General features: G+C 42.6%; 1 protein-coding gene across 3 annotated transcripts in view; it reads left to right on the top strand.

The window, feature by feature from the left end:
• The window catches only part of LOC106567493 (rho GTPase-activating protein 26), a 118,210-nt gene that overhangs the window by 51,442 nt on the left and 47,056 nt on the right, over window positions 1-19,712 (top strand). For all 3 annotated transcript variants that reach the window (XM_045693395.2, XM_014136787.3, XM_014136786.3), the window contains exons 2-7: window positions 5,035-5,130; window positions 5,862-5,923; window positions 6,088-6,159; window positions 7,683-7,784; window positions 8,456-8,566; window positions 8,956-9,060. In XM_045693395.2, the coding sequence (XP_045549351.1) occupies window positions 5,035-5,130; window positions 5,862-5,923; window positions 6,088-6,159; window positions 7,683-7,784; window positions 8,456-8,566; window positions 8,956-9,060 (548 nt within the window). The remainder of the gene's footprint in view (window positions 1-5,034; window positions 5,131-5,861; window positions 5,924-6,087; window positions 6,160-7,682; window positions 7,785-8,455; window positions 8,567-8,955; window positions 9,061-19,712) is intronic.

The raw sequence follows: 19,712 nt of genomic DNA, 5'->3' as shown, positions 1-19,712 counted from the left end.
GGACTCTGGGTACTTGTGGATATCCTGTTGATATGGTTACAGGGCCCGGGCTTTATACTGAGGGAGCCTCTGTACAGACACATACACGCGCATGCACGGACATGCACATACTCACAGACAGCACTGTATTTGTTTCACTGGTATTTCCCCAGCAATCTTTAATGATACAGAGCTAGGCCAGCAGCAGGGAGCGTGTGTGTGTGTATCCGTGCGTGTGTGTACGCGCATGTGTGTGTCTGTGGTACAGTTGAAGTCGGAAGTTTACATACAGTTAGGTTGGTGTCATTAAAACTAGTTTTTCAACCACTCCACAAATTTCTTGTTAACAAACTATAGTTTTGGCAAGTCGGTTAGGACATCTACTTTTTGCATGACACAAGTAATTTTTCCAACAATTGTTTACAGACTGATTATTTCACTTATAATTCACTGTATCACAATTCCAAAAAAAAGTGCAAATCAATCCCAGACAACAGCAAAGGACCTTGTGAAGATGCTGGAGGAAACAGGTACAAAAGTATCTATATCCACAGTAAAACGAGTCCTATATCGACATAACCTGAAAGGCCGCTCAGCAAAGATGCGGAAGAAGCCACTGCTCCAAAACCGCCATAAAAAAGTCAGACTACGGTTTACAACTGCACATGTGGACAAAGATCATACTTTTTGAAGAAATATCTTCTGGTCTGATGAAACAAAAATAGAACTGTTTGGTAATAATGACCATCGTTATGTTTGGAGGGAAAAGGGGGAGGCTTGCAAGCCGAAGAACACCATCCCAACCGTGAAGCATGGGGGTGGCAGCATCATGTTGTGGGGGTGCTTTGCTGCAGGAGGGACTGGGGCACTTCACAAAATAGATGGCATCATGAGGCAGGAAAATTATGTGGATATATTGAAGCAACATCTCAAGACATCAGTCAGGAAGTTAAAGCTTGATCGCAAATGGGTCTTCCAAATGGACAATGACCCCAAACATACTTCCAAAGTTATGGCTTAAGGACAACAAAGTCAAGGTATTGGAGTGGCCAATACCCAAGCCCTGACCTCAATCCCATAGAAAATTTGTGGGCAGAACTGGAAAAAGCATGTGCGAGCAAGGAGGCCTACAAACCTGACTCAGTTACACCAGCTCTATCAGGAGGAATGGGCCAAAATTCACCCAAGTTATTGTGGGAAGCTTGTGGAAGGCTACCCGAAGCATTTGACCCAAGTTAAACAATTTAAAGGCAATGCTACCAAATACTAATTGAGTGTATGTAAACTTCTGACCTACTGGGAATGTGATGAAAGAACTAAAAGCTGAAGCTCACATTCTTAAAATAAAGTGGTGATCCTAACTGACCTAAAACAGGGAATTTTTACTTGGATTAAATGTCAGGAATTGTGAAAAACTGAAATGTATTTGGCTAAGGTGTATGTAAACTTCCGACTTCAACTCTATGTCATGCATCTGCAACACAGGGGCCATGCTCATTGAGGGTGCACTGAGGGTGAGATTAGACCAACTGTGTGGTGAACTATAGATGGGGACATCATTAACGAACCATGGCCATATCTCAAACGTGCACAAACACACACACACACACACACACACACACACACATTTGAAAGGGCATATCAGGGCCTGAACCACACAGCGCTGCTGGTACTACCAGGCCCCTAACCACTCCCTAACCAGTCCAGCCTAAAACACGCACAGCCTAAAGAGTTGTGATAAGATTCATCCATGTTTCTCTCATACACCCCACACACGCTGCTCCCACTCCACCCTGCTGCGGACTGACTTTCACTGACACGGTCAATGTGTACTGCTGCTATCGTTTGTCATATTTTACGTTTCTTTGTTCTGGGTGCAGGCACTCTGGCGGATTCCCGTTCTCTCCCTCTCTCCCGGCCTGTGTCTGTCACTGTGAGAATGTGTTCCGGGGGCTAGAGAGCGGGACTGTGCGGCACCATTGTGTCGCGGGCCGGAGATCAGGAAGCAGAGAATAGCGTAGGAGAAGAATGGGGGTAATTTTGTTGCTGAAGTGGGGGAAGAGGGCTGGAGAGGCGGGTGTCAATAGGGTCATTTATTTTTAGCGAGTGTCCCTGGCCGCTATCCTTCCTCCTCTGGCCTCTCAGGACATCCAGACGTCCAGTGGCGGAACAGCAGTGGCAGCAGTTAGCTTAATGCTAATGTTGCGCTTAGGTAAACAGGGCAATTGACATATACTGTATAGATAGATCCATAGTTTGCAATGAACAGAAATCCCAGACAGTGTTATCAATGCTCCTCTCTGTATGAGCCAGTTATCCAGGCAGTTATCCAGCTGGACACATGGGACTCATTTGTTGATGGTGTTTTCCTTTGCCCTGTGATTGAGTTAGAGCATCTCTCACAAGGGATCTCTTTCCAAAAAACCCAACTGGCTGCAGAGGTGATTCATATTATTTCATTTGTGTTGGAACGATTGTAAATGGCTAGAATGAACCGGATGCGCCAACAATGTGGTTTTGATTTGGGAAAAACATTGTGAGTTCAGCATGCATCTCAGTTCTCTTGACGATGAGTGATTCTTCTGGTAAAATGTAGTGTGTATATGTATTGATGCCAATACACAGAATAATGCTAGTGTGACTGAGATGTGTCGCTGTCCATTAGCCAGAACGTATTGGATGTTTATTTTACTTCATCGGGTCATATGCCAATTTGGGTTGGGCCGATATAGGATTAAATCGATATTGTGACATTTGACGTTGACGCTATATCGTGATGTGCAAGACTTTACTGTATTTGAACTTTACAAATCAAAACTGTGCAGTTTTATCAGTTTGCCTGTATCAATATGTTGAAAATTAAGTCTAAACAATTAACTAAGCCTTATTTTTTAGTCACACAAAGATTATTTAATGAGAATGCGACTATAATATCGTAAATAAGCACAAATATTGCAGTCAGGAATTATTTACTTAGTAAATGCGCAAAACAATTATATTGGATATCGCGATATTTGGAGTGGCATGTCGTAGAAGCTCAACCCTAGTGCCAATATGTCAGACAGGGCCCTACACACTTAGAAAAAAAGGTGCTATCTATAACCTAAAAGGTTTCTTCGGCAGTCCCCAAAGGACAACACTTTTTGGTTCCAGGTTGAACACTTTTGGGTTCCATGTAGAACCCTTTCCACAGATGGTTCTACATGGAACCCAAAAGGGTTCTACCTGGAACCAAAAAGTGTTGTCCTATGGGGACTGCCGAAGAAACCTTTTGGAACCCTTTTTTCTAAGAGTGTAGACACTCCCAGAAATGCATAGGTGCATGAAATAACCCATTAAGAGACCTATTGTCGTAAACGTTGACCAGACCTCTCCCAATGAATCAACCTCTCAAGGAAGTCCTGGAAGCCTGTTTTATGGCAGCATACTTTCTGGAGCAGGCTGAGTTTTTAATGCTCGTATAAATTGTAACATCCAATCCATGTCTCAGGCCGCCACGGCCATGCCAATATCCAGTCTGGGTATGGGGCCTGGGGTAGGGGGTGCAGGAGCTGGGTTACCCTGGCCATGAAGCTCCGTGCTGGGACTCTCCTGGTCACGACCTGGGTGGGGATGGTTTAAGAAGGTTAAGAAATCTGTTTGTGCATTAGCTAACTATGTCATGTTCATTGTCATACCAAACATATACACTGAGTGTACAAAACACTGAGTGTACAAATCCACTTCAATCAGTGTAGATGAAGTGGAAAAGACAGGTTAAAGAAGGATTGTTAAGCCTTGAGACAATTGAGACATGGATTGTGTATGTGTGCCATTCAGAGGGTGAATGGGCAAGACAAAAGATTTACGTTCCTTTGAACGGGGTATGGCAGTACAGTAGGTGCCAGCCGCACCGGTTTGAGTGTGTCAAGAACTGCAACGCTGCTGGATTTTTCACGCTGAACAGTTTCCTCTGTGTATCAAGAATGGTCCATCACCCAAAAGACATCCAGACAACTTGACACAAAACTGTGGGAAGCATTGGAGTCAACATGGGCCATCATTCCTGTGGAATGCTTTCAACTCCTTGTAGAGTCCATGCCCTAACAAATGGAAGCTGTTTTGAGGGCAAAAGGGAGTGCAACTCAATATTAGGAAGGTGTTCCTAATGTTTTGTACACTCAGTTGATGTTGTCATGCAGCCTACAGAGTGACAATAAAAGTCTGAAGTTGACGAAAAGCAGAGAGAGCGAGAGAGACAGGATAGAGACAGAGAGGGAGACAGAGAGATCCAGCGAGGGATTCAGTGAAGGACGTGCTGGAGAAATGTGTGGAAAACCTCACGGAGGAGAGGTGGCATGACATGACAGGCCTGCTGTCTGATATATCTACAGCGGAAATGTCAGGCCTTTCCCAGCCCTAGCTCCAAGTCTTTCTCACATCTGTTACCCCGTACTGCTATTTGTGTGACAGGGTGTTTGGCTTACCTATCCTCTACAGCACAGTCTGTCACTCACCTAATCCTTCTTCAACAGTCTCCAACATTCCCCTTACCGAGAAACAACAGTACCTAATTTGAGCCATTTCAGAGGTGTAGTGAAACATGACAAGGAACTGGTGTTGGATCAGGTGGCCTGCCTGAGGTACATCAGCTTTCATACCAGCGACACGTTGTGACTCACTTTTTACGAGAGTGAACTCTGAACCAATTGGCGTTTTATAGCCAGTGCCGAAGTCTCTCTCCTGAGGTGAGAGCTTACTTGAAATGCTGAGGCATCCAGTATTTATGAAAAAGTGCAAGGGCCTGTGTTTCATTTATTCGGACTGGCAAGAGATTGTAAATCTTTCCGCACATAGGGCCGCAGGAAGGGCTCATGCTATTTACACAAGCATGGCCAATTTCTGTCCCTCCCTCCCTCTCTCTCTCTGGCTGTGTGAGAATGGTTGACACAAAACCTGTGCAAAGTAGAGCAAAATAGCTGGAGCCTTTAGCATCTCGTGCATTTCTTTTTAAAGATGCCCACATGCCTCCCTCTTTTTGTTAACGTGACTTGCCCTTTCTCTGTCCCTGTTCAGATCTGTCCACAGCCAAGAGGAAGTTTGCGGAGTCTCTCAATGAGTTTAAGTTCCAGTGCATAGGAGACGCAGAGACGGACGACGAGATATGTATCGGTGAGCTAGTAACGCCCTCCATCACATTCAGCTGTACCACACTCAACTGTCCTGCATGCTATTGTTGTGTATTAACAGTTACCACCCTCGACTGTAACCAACGGCTGCACTACATTCAGATCAACTGTAGTAGTGCTAATGCACTCCATTAGTCTGCACTCAGCTGTACACATTCTGGCCTAGCTGTCTTGTTCTACCTAATTGCACTTATAGTGCACCTAATTGGTACAGGAAGGCTGTTATAAACACAATTAGGCTCATTGGATGGAGTTGGATGAAATGTAATAACCTCGAATAAACTTGCCATTATGTTGAAAGTACATTCCTGGAATATTTTTCACAGTAGGAATTCAAAGTTATAAGTGACTTGAGGTCTACATTTGGAGAGTACTATTCTGTCAAGTGGAAATGTTGGAACAGGATTGTGGCATCTCAAGTGGAAACTCTGACCCAAAACAATGCAGTCATTCTTGGCTAGACCTAGAGCAGGGAAGGGAACAGGCAATAGCTTGCTAGTTGAAAACACACTATGGTCTAAAGCAAGCATGTAACCTAGGATTTCAAATTAAAAGCCTTGTTATGCAAGCAAGGGCACAAATGTGGAATGGTAGATTTTGTATGGAGCCAAATGATGACCACTGACTCATTATATATTGTTATCCTCTCTCTGTATTCCCTCTCTGCCCCTGTCTGTCTGTCTGGCTGGCCTGTTTATCTCTATCCATCTACAGCAAAGTCTCTACAGGAGTTTGCTGGAGTTTTGCAGAACCTGGAGGATGAGAGAACGCGGATGGTGAGTGTCAGATATATGCTGGAGCATGGGCTCACTGCTTTGGAATTCAAGTGTTGTATAACCAATAAGTGAAGGTTTGGCAGCAGGCCTATCTGTTTTTATACAGTATGTCAGTAGAGTGTCTTCCTGTCAGCTGTCTTGTGACTTTCTGTATCTCTCCTCAGATTGAGAATGCCGATGATGTGCTGATCATGCCACTGGAGCGGTTCAGGAAGGAGCAGATCAGTGCTGCCAAGGTAAGGAGATATTATGATTTGACTCCCCCATGCTGGGGTGGGGTATCCCCCTCTAAATGTCCCGATAATCCCTACTACTGGGTCATTGTGTGATTTTACAATCCCTTGTGGAGTATAAAGTGGATTATAGTCTTTTTTGGGTTATGTCGCCATCTCATAATCCCTCTTAAACCTTGAAAGACAAGGGACATTTGAACCTATCCGCTGCTACAGTACCAGATTTTTAAGAAATGCACTGATCACTCAAATATTAGCAGTTTCCCCCTCAGTCTGGCAGGTAACTGACTTTGTCCTGGTTGTTCTGGTTCCAGAAGTTACATTTGTGTAGGTCTAAAATGTATACACCACAAGGAATAGCATCCCTTTATTAAATCCCCATTGATGACAGCATTCAGAGCTCTCCCTATACTGTACCTCTGAGTCTAAACTGCTCTCTGCTCTGTCTGCCAGAGCTGACAGGCCTGTTGTGATAAGACACTGCCACCATCTGGTCAATACAGGTGTCACATAAAGGGCATCAGGATTTACTTGGTTGATTGTCAATGAAGAAATGTTAGTGAACTTTATTACGTATTGATATAACTCTTTCTGATTTTACCTCTCACCACATCATTATTTTGAAGTCTAAGTTAAAAGAATGTGTAGATTAATTAAATGTTTGAAGAATAATTTATTGTTCCAAAAAGGGATACTTGAACTCAAAGAGCCCACATTGGAACATGTTTGCAGTGTATAACAGACATGATATGGGTTAATTTATTATTAAGGGTTAGAGCAAATTGAAGGGTCCTTTGTTACTTACATTAGGATGCTCTGTAATGATGTGTTGTGCAGCTGTTGGTAGTCGTCCTTCTGTTCTGAGGAGGGTTGGTTCTACGTCCTGTGGAAACTGGCTGGCGATGAAAGGCCGGGTCATGCGACCGGGTGGACAGGGATCATGATGACATCAGTCAGTAGTAGGTGTGGACACAGTCAGTGCACCCCAGGGTGAGGAGTGCTGTACTGTATGTTACTGACACACCCTGCTCTATCTATCCGTCTGTCTGTGAGAGAGGCTGGGAGAGACACCTTGGTCTGTCTTGTCTGTCTGATTACAGTATGTGCGAGAGGCTGGGAGAGACATCCTGTTATGTCTGTCCGTCTGTCTGTCTAAAGTGCGGGTTTATAGTGCTCTATTGTTTTCCCACCAGCTGTGGGCTGTCTCTGTTGGCTTCAGCAGCACTAGAGGAGATGTGATTTCAACCTGCGTCTCACAATATTTTCCTCTAAATCTGTCTGTAAAGCTAAGCCCTGGACATACCAGAATACCCATGACTCGTTGGAAAGGATGTTCTATTGGAAGGCGGCAGTGATGATGCCGAAACAGAGCTCTATGTGTTATATAGAGGTTTCCCCTGAGAAAGAGGTCTTTTGACCTCAATGGGACATCCTCTTCAATAAAATGTCAATATTAATTGTACTATGTGGTGTCCAGGACTTGGAAACAAGGTGACTGTTGGTGACCTTTTGACTGTCTATCACAGGAAGCCAAGAAGAAATACGACAAAGAGACAGAGAAGTACTGTGCTGTCCTGGAGAAGCACCTAAGCCTATCAGCAAAGAAGAAAGAAGCACATCTTCATGAAGTAAGCATACATTGTTCCCCTTTCCCACAATCAAAATGGGCTAGAGTTGGCTAGTCATTACGTGTGTTTATGTTAAGATGCATGTGTTTGTGTATGTGTGTGTGTGTGTGTGTGTGTGTGTGTGTGTGTGTGTGTGTGTGTGTGTGTGTGTGTGTGTGTGTGTGTGTGTGTGTGTATGTGTGTGTGTATGTGTGTGTGTAGTGTGTGTGTGTGTGTGTGTGTGTGTGTGTGTGTGTGCGCTGTAAGTCAGTTCAAACAGAGTCAGAATCACGTTTATTGTCCTACAAGAGGAAAATCTTGTCACAGCTCACACATAGATACTTAAAACAAATATGAAACATGGAAGAAACAAGCAACAGCCAGTCAGGAATAGTCTCCCCTCTCTCCCCCCCCCCCCGTCCATGGGAGAAATGACATGGAATTGTTCTCTATGGTGATAGCCCTCGGAATGAAACTCCTCCCGAAACGCACAGTGCGCCTCAGAGTTGTCCGGTATCTCACACCTAAATGGGAGGAGATCAAAGCAAAGTTGAAGTGGGTGGAGATAATGTGGCGGGCTTTGTGGTGTATAGCACGACCATTCAGATGGGAGAGCAAACAGCGTTACTTCACTGAGTGTTTCACCTGAAAGTCATTTAAAACAGCACCCCATCATTTTGTGTGTGGTGCAGGCAGACAGTCAGGTGGACCACGTGCGGCAGCATTTCTACGAGGTGTCTCTGGAGTACGTGTTCAAGGTGCAGGAGGTCCAGGAGAGGAAGATGTTTGACTTCGTAGAGCCGGTGAGTGAGCATGTCAATCTCGCTGTCTATACTGTTTAGGGTTGCAAAATTCCATGAACTTTCCTAAACTTCCAAGGTTTTCCAGAAATCCTGGTAGGAAGTCTCCCGATTTCCTGCTTATTCCCTCCTGATTCAGGTAATCTTCCAACCAGGATTTTTGGAAAATCTGGGAATTTTGGGACGGTTACTGGAGTTTTGCAACCCTAATACTGTTACTGTACTCTATACACCTTACATGCTTAGTCATCTCTCCATGACACTGTCTACAGAATAAATATAGCTGACAACAAGTACCTTTCAAATCAAATTACAGTAGATTAGGTTGATGGAATTGAATTACGTTTCTCAACCACGTTTCCTTTCCGTTTCGTCCTTTGTATCAATTCTAGTTGCTGGCATTTCTTCAAGGGCTGTTTACTTACTATCACCATGGGTACGAGTTGGCCAAAGACTTCAACCACTTCAAGACAGACCTCACTATCAGCATTCAGAATGTAAGATACATATCAATGCCATACATTACAGCCATTAGGTGCTGGTGAGATATAATATTTTGCCACACCAAAGACATTTCAAGGCTGGGCTGGGCGGTATATTGTATTTTACTATATACCCGTATTGATGCATGGACCGGTTTGGGTTTTTACTTTACCTTCAATAACGGTATTTCAATGTTTGGTTTGTTAAATGTGATACGCAGCTCCGCACATGTTATGTCAGTTTTTATAGTTTACTCCGTTTGCTATTTGAGTTGTCTTTCTCCCTCCTCCTGCTGTATGCCTCTTCCTACACCAAGCCCTGCCGCCTGTCACTCAAGGAGAGAGCAGTTGTTCGACCACAGAGTTGCAAACACTTTCTTGCCGCGGTCTGCATGGGAAGATAGATGCAACAAGATGTTGGTGTAAACAATGCTGCTTTCCACAAGCGTTCTACAATTACACTATTAGTTTGTGTATCTTACTGTTTGCAAACTACAGTCTGCTAGTTCATCTTTTCTTAGCAAGTTGTGGCTAAAATACATCTGGTTAGCCGCTAATGCTAAACACTAGTTAGCAAGCTTGCTAAATGTACTAAGAGTCAGAGCAAATGTAGATAGCTAATAAATACAGCCTGGTACTAATGCTGGTCTAGGCCTAGATAAGTATGTTGTTTGTGCAACTGTATCTTAAATCAGAGAGGAATAGGTGAAACATGAATATGTTAGCTATGTTTTATTTGTATTTATTATGGACCCCCATTAACTGCTGCCAAGGAGCAGCTACTCTTCTTGGGGTTCAGACACATTAAGGCACATCACAAAATAAATAAACAAAAAACAAAATAAAACAGTACATCACATAACATCACCACACCACTACATATCCACAACACAAAATGTACAATACCATACAACAATATTAAAATGTGTTTCTGTGCCTGTGTGTTTTGGCAAGTCGGTTAGGACATCTACTTTGTGGATGACAAGTCATTTTTCCAACAATTGTTTACAGACAGATTATTTCACTTATAATTCACTGTATCACAATTCCAGTGGGTCAGAAGTTTACATACACTAACTTGACTGTACCTATTTCAAGGCCTACCTTCAAACTCAGTGCCTCTTTGCTTAACATCAAAGGAAAATCAAAAGAAATCAGCCAAGACCTCAGCAAAAAATTGTAGACCTTCACAAGTCTGATTCAACCTTGGGAGGAATTTCCAAATGCCTGAAGGTACCACGTTCATCTGTACAAACAATAGTACGCATGTATAAACACCATGGGACCACGCAGCCGTCATAACGCTCAGGAAGGACACCCGGAGGAAACAGGTACAAAAGTATCTATATCCACAGTCAAACGAGTCCTATATCGAAAGGCCGCTCATCAAGGAAGAAGCCAATTCTCCAAAACCGCCATAAAAAAGCCAGACTACGGTTTGCAACAGCACATGGGGACCACGCTCGTAATTTTTGGAGAAATGTCCTCTGGTCTGATGTCATAATGACCATCGTTATGTTTGGAGGAAAAAGGGGGAAGCTTGCAAGCCGAAGAACACCATCCCAACCTTGAAGCACGGGGTGGCAGCATCATGCTGTGGGGGTGCTTTGCTGCAGGAGGGAATGGTGCACTTGACAAAATAGATGGCATCATGAGGGAGGAAAATTTTGTGGATATATTGAAGCAACATCTCAAGATATTAGTCAGGAAGTTAAAGCTTGGTTGCAAATGGTCTTCCAAATGGACAATGACCCAAAACATACTTCCAAAGTTGTGGCAAAATGGCTTAAGGACAACAAAGTCAAGGTATTAGAGTGGCCATCACAAAGCCCTGACCTCAATCCCATAGAAAATTTGTGGGCAGAACTGAAAAAGCTGTTAAGCCTTTTACCTAGACTTGGAGCTCCGGAACCGCTTGCTGTGCAGTAGCAGAGAGAACAGTCTATGACTAGGGTGGCTGGAGTCTTTGACAATTTTTAGGGCCTTCCTCTGACACCGCCTGGTGTAGAGGTCCTGGATGGCAGGAAGCTTGGCCCCAGTGATTGGTACTGGGCTGTACGCACTATCCTCTGTAGTGCCTTGCGTTCAGAGGCTGAGCAGTTGCCGTACCAGGTAGTGATGCAACCAGTCAGGATGCTCTCGATGGTGCAGCTGTAGAACTTTTTGAGGATCTGAGGACCCAGGGCAAATCTTTTCAGTCTGCTGAGGGGGAATAGGCTTTGTCATGCCCTCTTCCCGACTGTCTTGGTGTGTTTGGACCATGATAATTTGTTGGTGATGTGGACATCAAGGAACTTGAAGCTCTCAACCTGCTCCATTACAGCCCTGTCGATGAGAATGTGGGCGTGCTCGGCCCTCCTTTTCCTGTAGTTCACAATCACCTCCTTTGTCTTGATCACGTTGAGGGAGAGGTTGTTATCCTGGCACCACATGGCCAGGTCTCTGACCTCCTCCCTGTAGACTGTCTCATCATTGTCAGTGATCAGGCCTACCACTGTTTTGTTGTTGGCAAACTTAATGATGGTGTTGGAGTCGTGCCGTGCCAGGAGGGGACTGAGCACGCACTCCTGAGCGGCCCCCGTGTTGAGAATCAGTGTGGCAGATGTGTTGCTACCTATCCTTACCACCTGGGGGCGGCCCGTCAGAAAGTCCAGGATCCAGTTGCAGTGGTAGGTGTTTAGTCCCAGGTTCCTTCGATTAGTGATGAGCTTTGAGGGCGCAATGGTGTTGAACGCTGAGCTGTAGTCAATGAATAGTATTCTCACATAGGTGTTCCTTTTGACCAGGTGGGAAAGGGCAGTGTGGAGTGCAATGGAGCTGGCATCATCTGTGGATCTGTTGGGGTGGTATGCAAATTGGAGTGGGTCTAGGGTTTCTGGGATAATGGTGTTGAAGTGAGCCATGACCAGCCTTTCAAAGCACTTCATGGCTACAGACGTGAGTGCTACGGGTCGGTAGTCATTTAAGCAGGTTACCTTAGTGTTCTTGGGCACAGGGACTATGGTGCTTTGCTTGAAACATGTTGGTATTTCAGACTCAGTCAGGGACAAGTTGAAAAAGTATTTTGAAGACACTTGCCAGTTGGTACGCGCATACTCGAAGTACACCTCCTGGTAATCTGTCTGGCCCTGCGGCCTTGTGAATGTTGACCTGTTTAAAGGTCTTACTCACTGTGATCACACTGTCGTCCGGAACAGCTGATGCTCTCATGCATGCTTCAGTGTTGCTTGCCTCGAAGTGAGCATAGCAGTAATTTAGCTCATCTGGTAGGCTCGACTCACTGGGCAGCTCTCGGCTGTGCTTCCCTTTGTAGTCTGTAATAGTTTGCAAACACTGCCACATCCGACGAGCGTCGGAGCCGGTGTAGTACGATTCAATCTTAGTCCTGTATTGACGCTTTACCTGTTTGATGGTTCGTCGGACGGCATAGTGGGATTTCTTATACGCTTCCCGGTTAGAGTCCCACTCCTTGAAAGCGGCAGCTCTACCCTTTAACTCAGTGCGGATGTTGCCCGTGATCCATAGCTTTTGGTTGGGGTATGTACATACAGTCACTGTGGGGATGATGTCATCGATGCATTTATTGATGAAGCCAATGACTGATGTGGTGTACTCCTCAATGCCATCGGAAGAATCCCAGAACATATTCCAGTCTGTGTTAGAAAAACAATCCTGTAGTTTAGCATCTGCGTCATCTGACCACTTCTTTATTGACCGAGTCACTGGTGCTTCCTGCTTTAGTTTTTTCTTGTAGGCAGGTTTGGTCAGATTTGCCAAATGGAGTCAGAGGGAGAGCGTTGTACGTGTGCGTCTCTGTGTGTGGAGTAAAGTTGATCTAAAAAAAATGTTTTCCCTCTGGTTGCACATTTAACATGCTAGTAGAAATTAGGTAAAATGGATTTAAGTTTCCCTGCATTCAATTCCCCGGCTACTGTTTGCTTATGGCCTTATACAGCTCATTGGGTGCGGTCTTAGTGCCAGCATCGTTTTGTGGTGGTAAATAAACAGCTACGAAGAATATAGATGAAAACTCTCTTAGTAAATAGTGTGGTTTACAGCTTATCATGAGATACTCTACCTCAGGTGAACAAAACCTTGAGTCTTCCTTACTATTAGATTTCGTGCACCAGCTGTTGTTTACAAATATACACAGACCGCCACCCATTGTCTTACCGGATGCGGCTGTTCTATCTTGCCGATGCAGCGTAAACCCCGCCAGCTGTATGTTATTCATGTTGTCGTTCAGCTACGACTCGGTGAAAGATAAGATATTACAGTTTTCACTGTCCCGTTGGTAGGATATCCGTGATCGTAGTTCGTCTATTTTGTTATCCAATGAATGTACATTGGCTAATAGGACTGATGGTAGAGGCAGATTACGTACTCACATTCGGATCCTTGCTAGGCACCCCAACCTACGTCCCCGATATTGCCGTCTCTTGCTCATGCAAATCACAGGGCTTTGGGCCTTGTCGGGTGTCTGAAGTAAATCCTTTGCGTCCGACTCGTTAAAGAAAATATCTTCATCCAGTACGAGGTGAGTAATCGCTGCCCTGATATCCAGAAGCTCCTTTCGGTCATAAGAGACGGTGGCAGAAACATTATGTGCAAAATAAGTTACAAATAACGCAACAAAAGAAACACACACAATAGCACAATTGTGGTTGCGCCAAGCAGTTTGGTTTCCTCAACTTGCTCAATTTCCACATTCATTAAAATATTTAGTTGAGGTTTAGGGAATGGTTTGTCCCAAATACAAAGCTTTTAGTTTTTTAAATATTTAGTACGAGCTTATTACTTGTCACCCATTTTAAATCCGACTGCAGCTCTTTGTTAACCCTTTGACGGGTACGATCACATATTTGTGATCATTGTTGAGTGGTCCCTGCTGTGTACCATCGCAAATCTGTGATTGGAACAGTAGCAACAGAACATATGATGCAACAAATGCATCTAAACAGCATTGTTGTCACAAAAGCATCTAAACAGTGTTTTGTACCGATGGGAAATAAAGGTCTTCATAATTTCTTTCGTAAATTTCACCTTTTATTGTAAAAGATAAATGAACTTTATCATCCAAACATCACAAAGAACACTTCCACAGCTTAACCTCTATGGGCTAGTCCCACTCTATTCAACAGCCAGTGGAATCGCGTGGCGCGAAATACAAATACCTCAAAAATGCAATAATTTCAATATTTCAAACATACGACTATTTTACACCATTTGAAAGATAAGGCTCTCGTTAATCTAACCACATTGTCCGATTTCAAAAAAGCTTTACAGCGAAAGCAAAACATTAGATTATGTTAGGAGAGTACATAGACACAAATAACACAGCCATTTTTGAAGCAAGCATATATGTCACAAAAACCCAAAACACAGCTAAATGCAGCACTAACCTTTGATGATCTTCATCAGATGACACTCCTAGGACATTATGTTATACAATACATGCATGTTTTGTTCAATCAAGTTCATATTTATATCAAAAACCAGCTTTTTACATTAGCATGTGATGTTCAGAACTAGCATTCCCATCCAAAACTTCCGGTGAATTTACTAAATTACTCATGATAAACGTTGACAAAATACATAAATTATTTTAAGAATTATAGATACAGAACTCCTTTATGCAATCGCTATGTCAAATTTTAAAATAGCTTTTCGGCGAAAGCACATTTTGCAACATTCTGAGTACATAACTCAGCCATCACGGCTAGCTAATTTGACACCCGCCAAGTTCGGGGGTCACTAAACTCAGAATTACTATTAGAAAAATTGGATTACCTTTGCTGTTCTTCGTCAGAATGCACTCCCAGGACTGCTACTTCCACAACAAATGTTGTTTTTGTTCCAAATAATCCATAGTTATGTGCAAATACCCCCGTTTTGTTTGTGCGTTCAGGTCACTATCCAAAGGGTAACGCGCGAGCGCATTTTGAGACAAAAAAATTCAAAATGTTCCTTTACCGTACTTAGAAGCATGTCAAACGCTGTTTAAAATACATTTTAATGGTATTTTTCTCGTAAAATAGCGATATTATTCCAACCGGACAATGCTGTATTCATTCAAAAAAGAAGAGAAAAAATGGCGAGGTCTCGCATCTCCAATCTCTCTGTCACCAGGCAGTCCACTGACAAACTCTGCTGCTGTTATCTGCCCAGAGACAGGCGATGCGTCAATCCGCTTTCTGAACGCTTTAGAGAGCCAATGGAAGCCTTAGAAAGTGCCACATAACGCCATGGGCACTGTAGTTTCGATAGAGAAGCAAAGGGAGAACTACAAAATCGCAGACAGACCACTTCCTGCTTGGAATTTTCTCAGGTTTTTGCCTGCCATATGAGTTCTGTTATACTCACAGACACCATTCAAACAGTTTTAGAAACTTCAGAGTGTTTTCTATCCAAATCTACTAATAATATGGATATTCTCGTTTCTGGGAAAGAGCGTTTAAATCGGGTACGTTTTTTATCCGGCCGTGACAATACTGCCCTTTAGCCCAGACAGGTTAACTCATTCAATAAACCAGAATAAATAACAGGTTGCGCTGACAAAAAAACAAAACAAGTTAGCGACCTAACAGTTAGACTTGTTTACAATGTACCACATCTCTGGTGCGCACAAGGGAGAAATGTAATATTGTTTAGAAAAGAGATGCATATCAGCTAAGCTAACAGCAGCTAAATTCTTTATGATGGCAGCCATGTTTGTTTATGTTTGACAAGCGAAACTCCCTAATCCCAGAATGCTATTTGCTATAAGACCCAAATAAACAAAGCCAAAATCAAAGATGGGTGCGCCCATTGCCTGAAAAATATTAACTTAGTTTGCCCACTTTTCAGCATATTACAAATCTTCAATGTACTTGTTACAGTGTATACAAGTACCGGAGCACATTACTTGACAAGTCGTTTACAGTTTTTGACAGATCCCACAGATCATCAAACCAAATAGGGATGAAACCATTTTAGGGGGGGGTTTGTGGGGGGGTTTTCAAGTCCATGGGGTATAGAAATGGGGGAAGGTATCGTGGGGGGATATGATGCAGGAAATATTACTATGATGGGGGATTTATCAATAAATGTGGTGCAAACACAGGATAAGTTTACAGTTGAAGTCGGAGGGTTTACATACACCTTAGCCAAATACATTTAAACTCAGTTTTTCACAATTCCTGACATTTAATCCTAGTAAAAAGTCCCTGTTTTAGGTCAGTTAGGATCATCACTTTATTTTAAATAGGGCTGCTGCCCTATATACATAGACACGGAATCACTTGCCACTTTAATAATGGAACACTAGTCACTTTAATGATACTTACATACTGCTTTACTCATTTCATATGTACAGTTGAAGTCGGAAGTTTACATACACCTTAGCCAAATACATTTAAAATAAGTTTTTCACAATTGCTGACATTTAATCTTAGTACAATTATAGTCTTAGGTCAGTTAGGATCACCACTTTATTTTAAGAATGTGAAATGTCAGAATAATAGTAGAGAGAATTATTTATTTCAGCTTTTATTTCTTTCATCACATTCCCAGTGGGTCAGAAGTTTACATGCTACCAAATACTAATTGAGTGTATTGCCTTTAAATTGTTTAACTTGGGTGAAACGTTTCGGGTAGCCTTCCAAAAGCTTCCCACAATAAGTTAGGTGAATTTTGGCCCATTCCTCCTGACAGAGCTGGTGTAACTCAGTCAGGTTTGTAGGCCTCCTTGCTCGCACACACTTTTTCAGTTCTGCCCACACATTTTCTATGGGTTTGTGATGGCCACTCCAATACCTTGACTTTGTTGTCCTTAAGCCATTTTGCCACAACTTTAGAAGTATGCTTGGGGTCATTGTCCATTTGGAAGACCCATTTGCGACCAAGCTTCAACTTCCTGACTGATGTCTTGAGATGTTGCTTCAATATATCCACATACTTTTCCTCCCTCATGATGCCATCTATTTTGTGAAGTGCACCAGTCCCTCCTGCAGCAAAGCACCCCCACAACATGATGCTGCCACCTTCGTGCATCACGGTTGGGATGGTGTTCTTCGGCTTGCAAGCCTCAGGTTATGTCGATATAGGACTTGTTTTACTGTGGATATAGATAATTTTGTACCTGTTTCCTCCAGTGTCTTCACAAGGTCCTTTGCTGTTATTCTGGGATTGATTTGCACTTTTTGCACCAAAGTACATTAATCTCTAGGAGACAGAACGTGTCTCCTTCCTGAGCGGTGTGACGGCTGTGTGGTCCCATGGTGTTTATATTTGCGTACTATTGTTTGTACAGATGAACGTGGTACCTTCATGCATTTGGAAATTGCTCCCAAGGATGAACCAGATGTGTGGAAGTTTACTTTTTTTTTCTGAGGTCTTGGCTGATTTATTTTGATTTTCCCATGATGGCAAGCAAAGAGGCACTGAGTTTGAAGGTAGGCCTTGAAATACATCCACAGGTACTCCTCCAATTGACTCAAATTATGTCAATTAGCCTGTCAGAAGCTTCTAAAGCCATGATATCATTTTCTGGAATTTTCCAAGCTGTTTAAAGGCACAGTCAACTTAGTGTATGTAAACTTCTGACCCACTGGAATTGTGATACAGTGAATTATAAGTGAAATAATCTGTCTGTAAACAATTGCTGGAAAAATTACTTGTGTCATGCACAAAGTAGATGTCCTAACCGACTTGCCAAAACTATAGTTTGTTAACATGAAATTTGTGAAGTTTTAATGACTCCAACCTAAGTTATGTAAACTTCCGACTTCAACTGTATATTCTAAATAAAAATACAACCCTTGGAAAGGGGGGGTCTAAGCTGGCAACCCTGAGGTACCATAGTTACAATCTGATGCCGCGTTCAAAACAACTGGGAACTCGGAAATGTCCAACTTCAGACTTAAGTGCGTTCAAGACAACTGGGAATTCGGAAAAAACAAGCTCTGACTGGGACAAATCATTTTGAATGGTTATCCAACTCAGAACTCCAACTCGGCAACTTGGACCTCTTTCTAGAGCTCTGACTTTCCAACCTGAAGATCACGGACATCGTGATTTGACCTTGTATTTTTCAAAGTTCCCAGTTGTCTTGAAAGCACCTTCAGTCAGTCAAGGGAACTATCCCTTCACCTAATTTTTTATAACATCTTTGGTCTGACAGACCAGAATGTATTGAATGATGTAAACAAACATGGTGCCACACATAGCTGGCAAATAGCTTAGCATTAGCTCATCATAATCAGTGCAGTCTTCAAAAACGTATTTTACACACATCATGTTTCCATTACAATATATGCAAGAATTGGAATGTATGATTTGTCACCAGTACATGAAAACGTGAAAAAAACTGTAAATACATTATGCTCCATAAAGATATACGGTATGCTACAGTAGAAACAACAACACGATATACAGAAAATAAGGCATTTACTTTGATAGGAACGGACACATTACCAAAGTTATTATTTTTAAGGAAAATAACAATGAAGGCAATGCAGGCGCCAGACAGAAAATGTGTTCTGACTAGAGATGCACATTGTCTTCATACTTGATCTGGGGAAACACTGGGGAAGTGCTTGGGCTTGGCCAGCTCAATAAAGCCTCAAACATAAATTGTCTGCAACAGTGAAATGGGCTACTTCTTATGTGAATTAATGAGGAGGCGGAACACAGATCAATTCGAACTGTTGTTCGAAAATAATTTTAAATTGACCAGTTTAAACATAGCTTATAGATAATTAGCAGGCAGCGTGCCCTGGTTTGAGGGCAGCACGGGTTAACTGTCCTGTTGCGTAACAATCACATTTTGGAACAGTGAGTGCATTCTGACAGCACACACATAAAACAGCTGACTGTACGGTGACCGTTAGAGACATTTGGAATTCCCACGTGAAAAGGTTATGTTGCAGTGATTTCACTTGCTGTGGTAGCTGATGTGTATAATGTTGAGTCATGGCGTACATACAGTTCATTCGGAAAGTATTCAGACCCATTTACTTTTTTCACATTTTGTTACGTTATAGCCTTATTCCAAAATAAATCGTCATCAATCTACACACAATACCCCATAATGACAAAGACAAAACAGGTTTTTAGAAATGTTAGCAAATTTCTTAAAAATAGAAAACACATACCTTATTTATATAAGTATTCAGACCCTTTGCTATGAGACTCAAAATTGAGCTCAGGTGCATCCTGTTTCCATTGATCATCCTTGAGAGGTTTCTACAACTTGATTGGAGTCCACGTGTGGTTAATTGAATTGATTGAATTGACATGATTTGGAAAGGCACACACCTGTCTATATAAGGTCCCACAGTTGACAGTGCATGTCAGAGCAAAAACCAAGCCATGAGGTTGCAGGAATTGTCCGTAGAGCTCGGAGACAGGATTGTGTCGAAGCACAGATCTGGGGAAAGGTTACCAAAATATGTCTGCAGCATTGAAGGTCCCCAAGAACACAAATCAAATCAAATGTTATGTCACATGCGCCGAATACAACAGGTGTAGAACTTACCGTGAAACGCTTACCTACAAGCCCTTAACCAACAATGCAGTTCAAGAAATAGAGTTAATAAAATATTTGCTAAATAATCTAAAGTAAAAAAATCTAATCAATCAAAAAGTAACATAATACATTTCCATAACAATAACAAGGCTATATACAG

The sequence above is a fragment of the Salmo salar genome, chromosome 13 (assembly GCF_965601325.2).
Source record: "Salmo salar chromosome 13, fSalSal1, whole genome shotgun sequence".
In the NCBI taxonomy this organism is placed as follows: Eukaryota; Metazoa; Chordata; class Actinopteri; order Salmoniformes; family Salmonidae; genus Salmo; species Salmo salar.
This window is presented reverse-complemented; position numbering and strand designations above follow the sequence as displayed.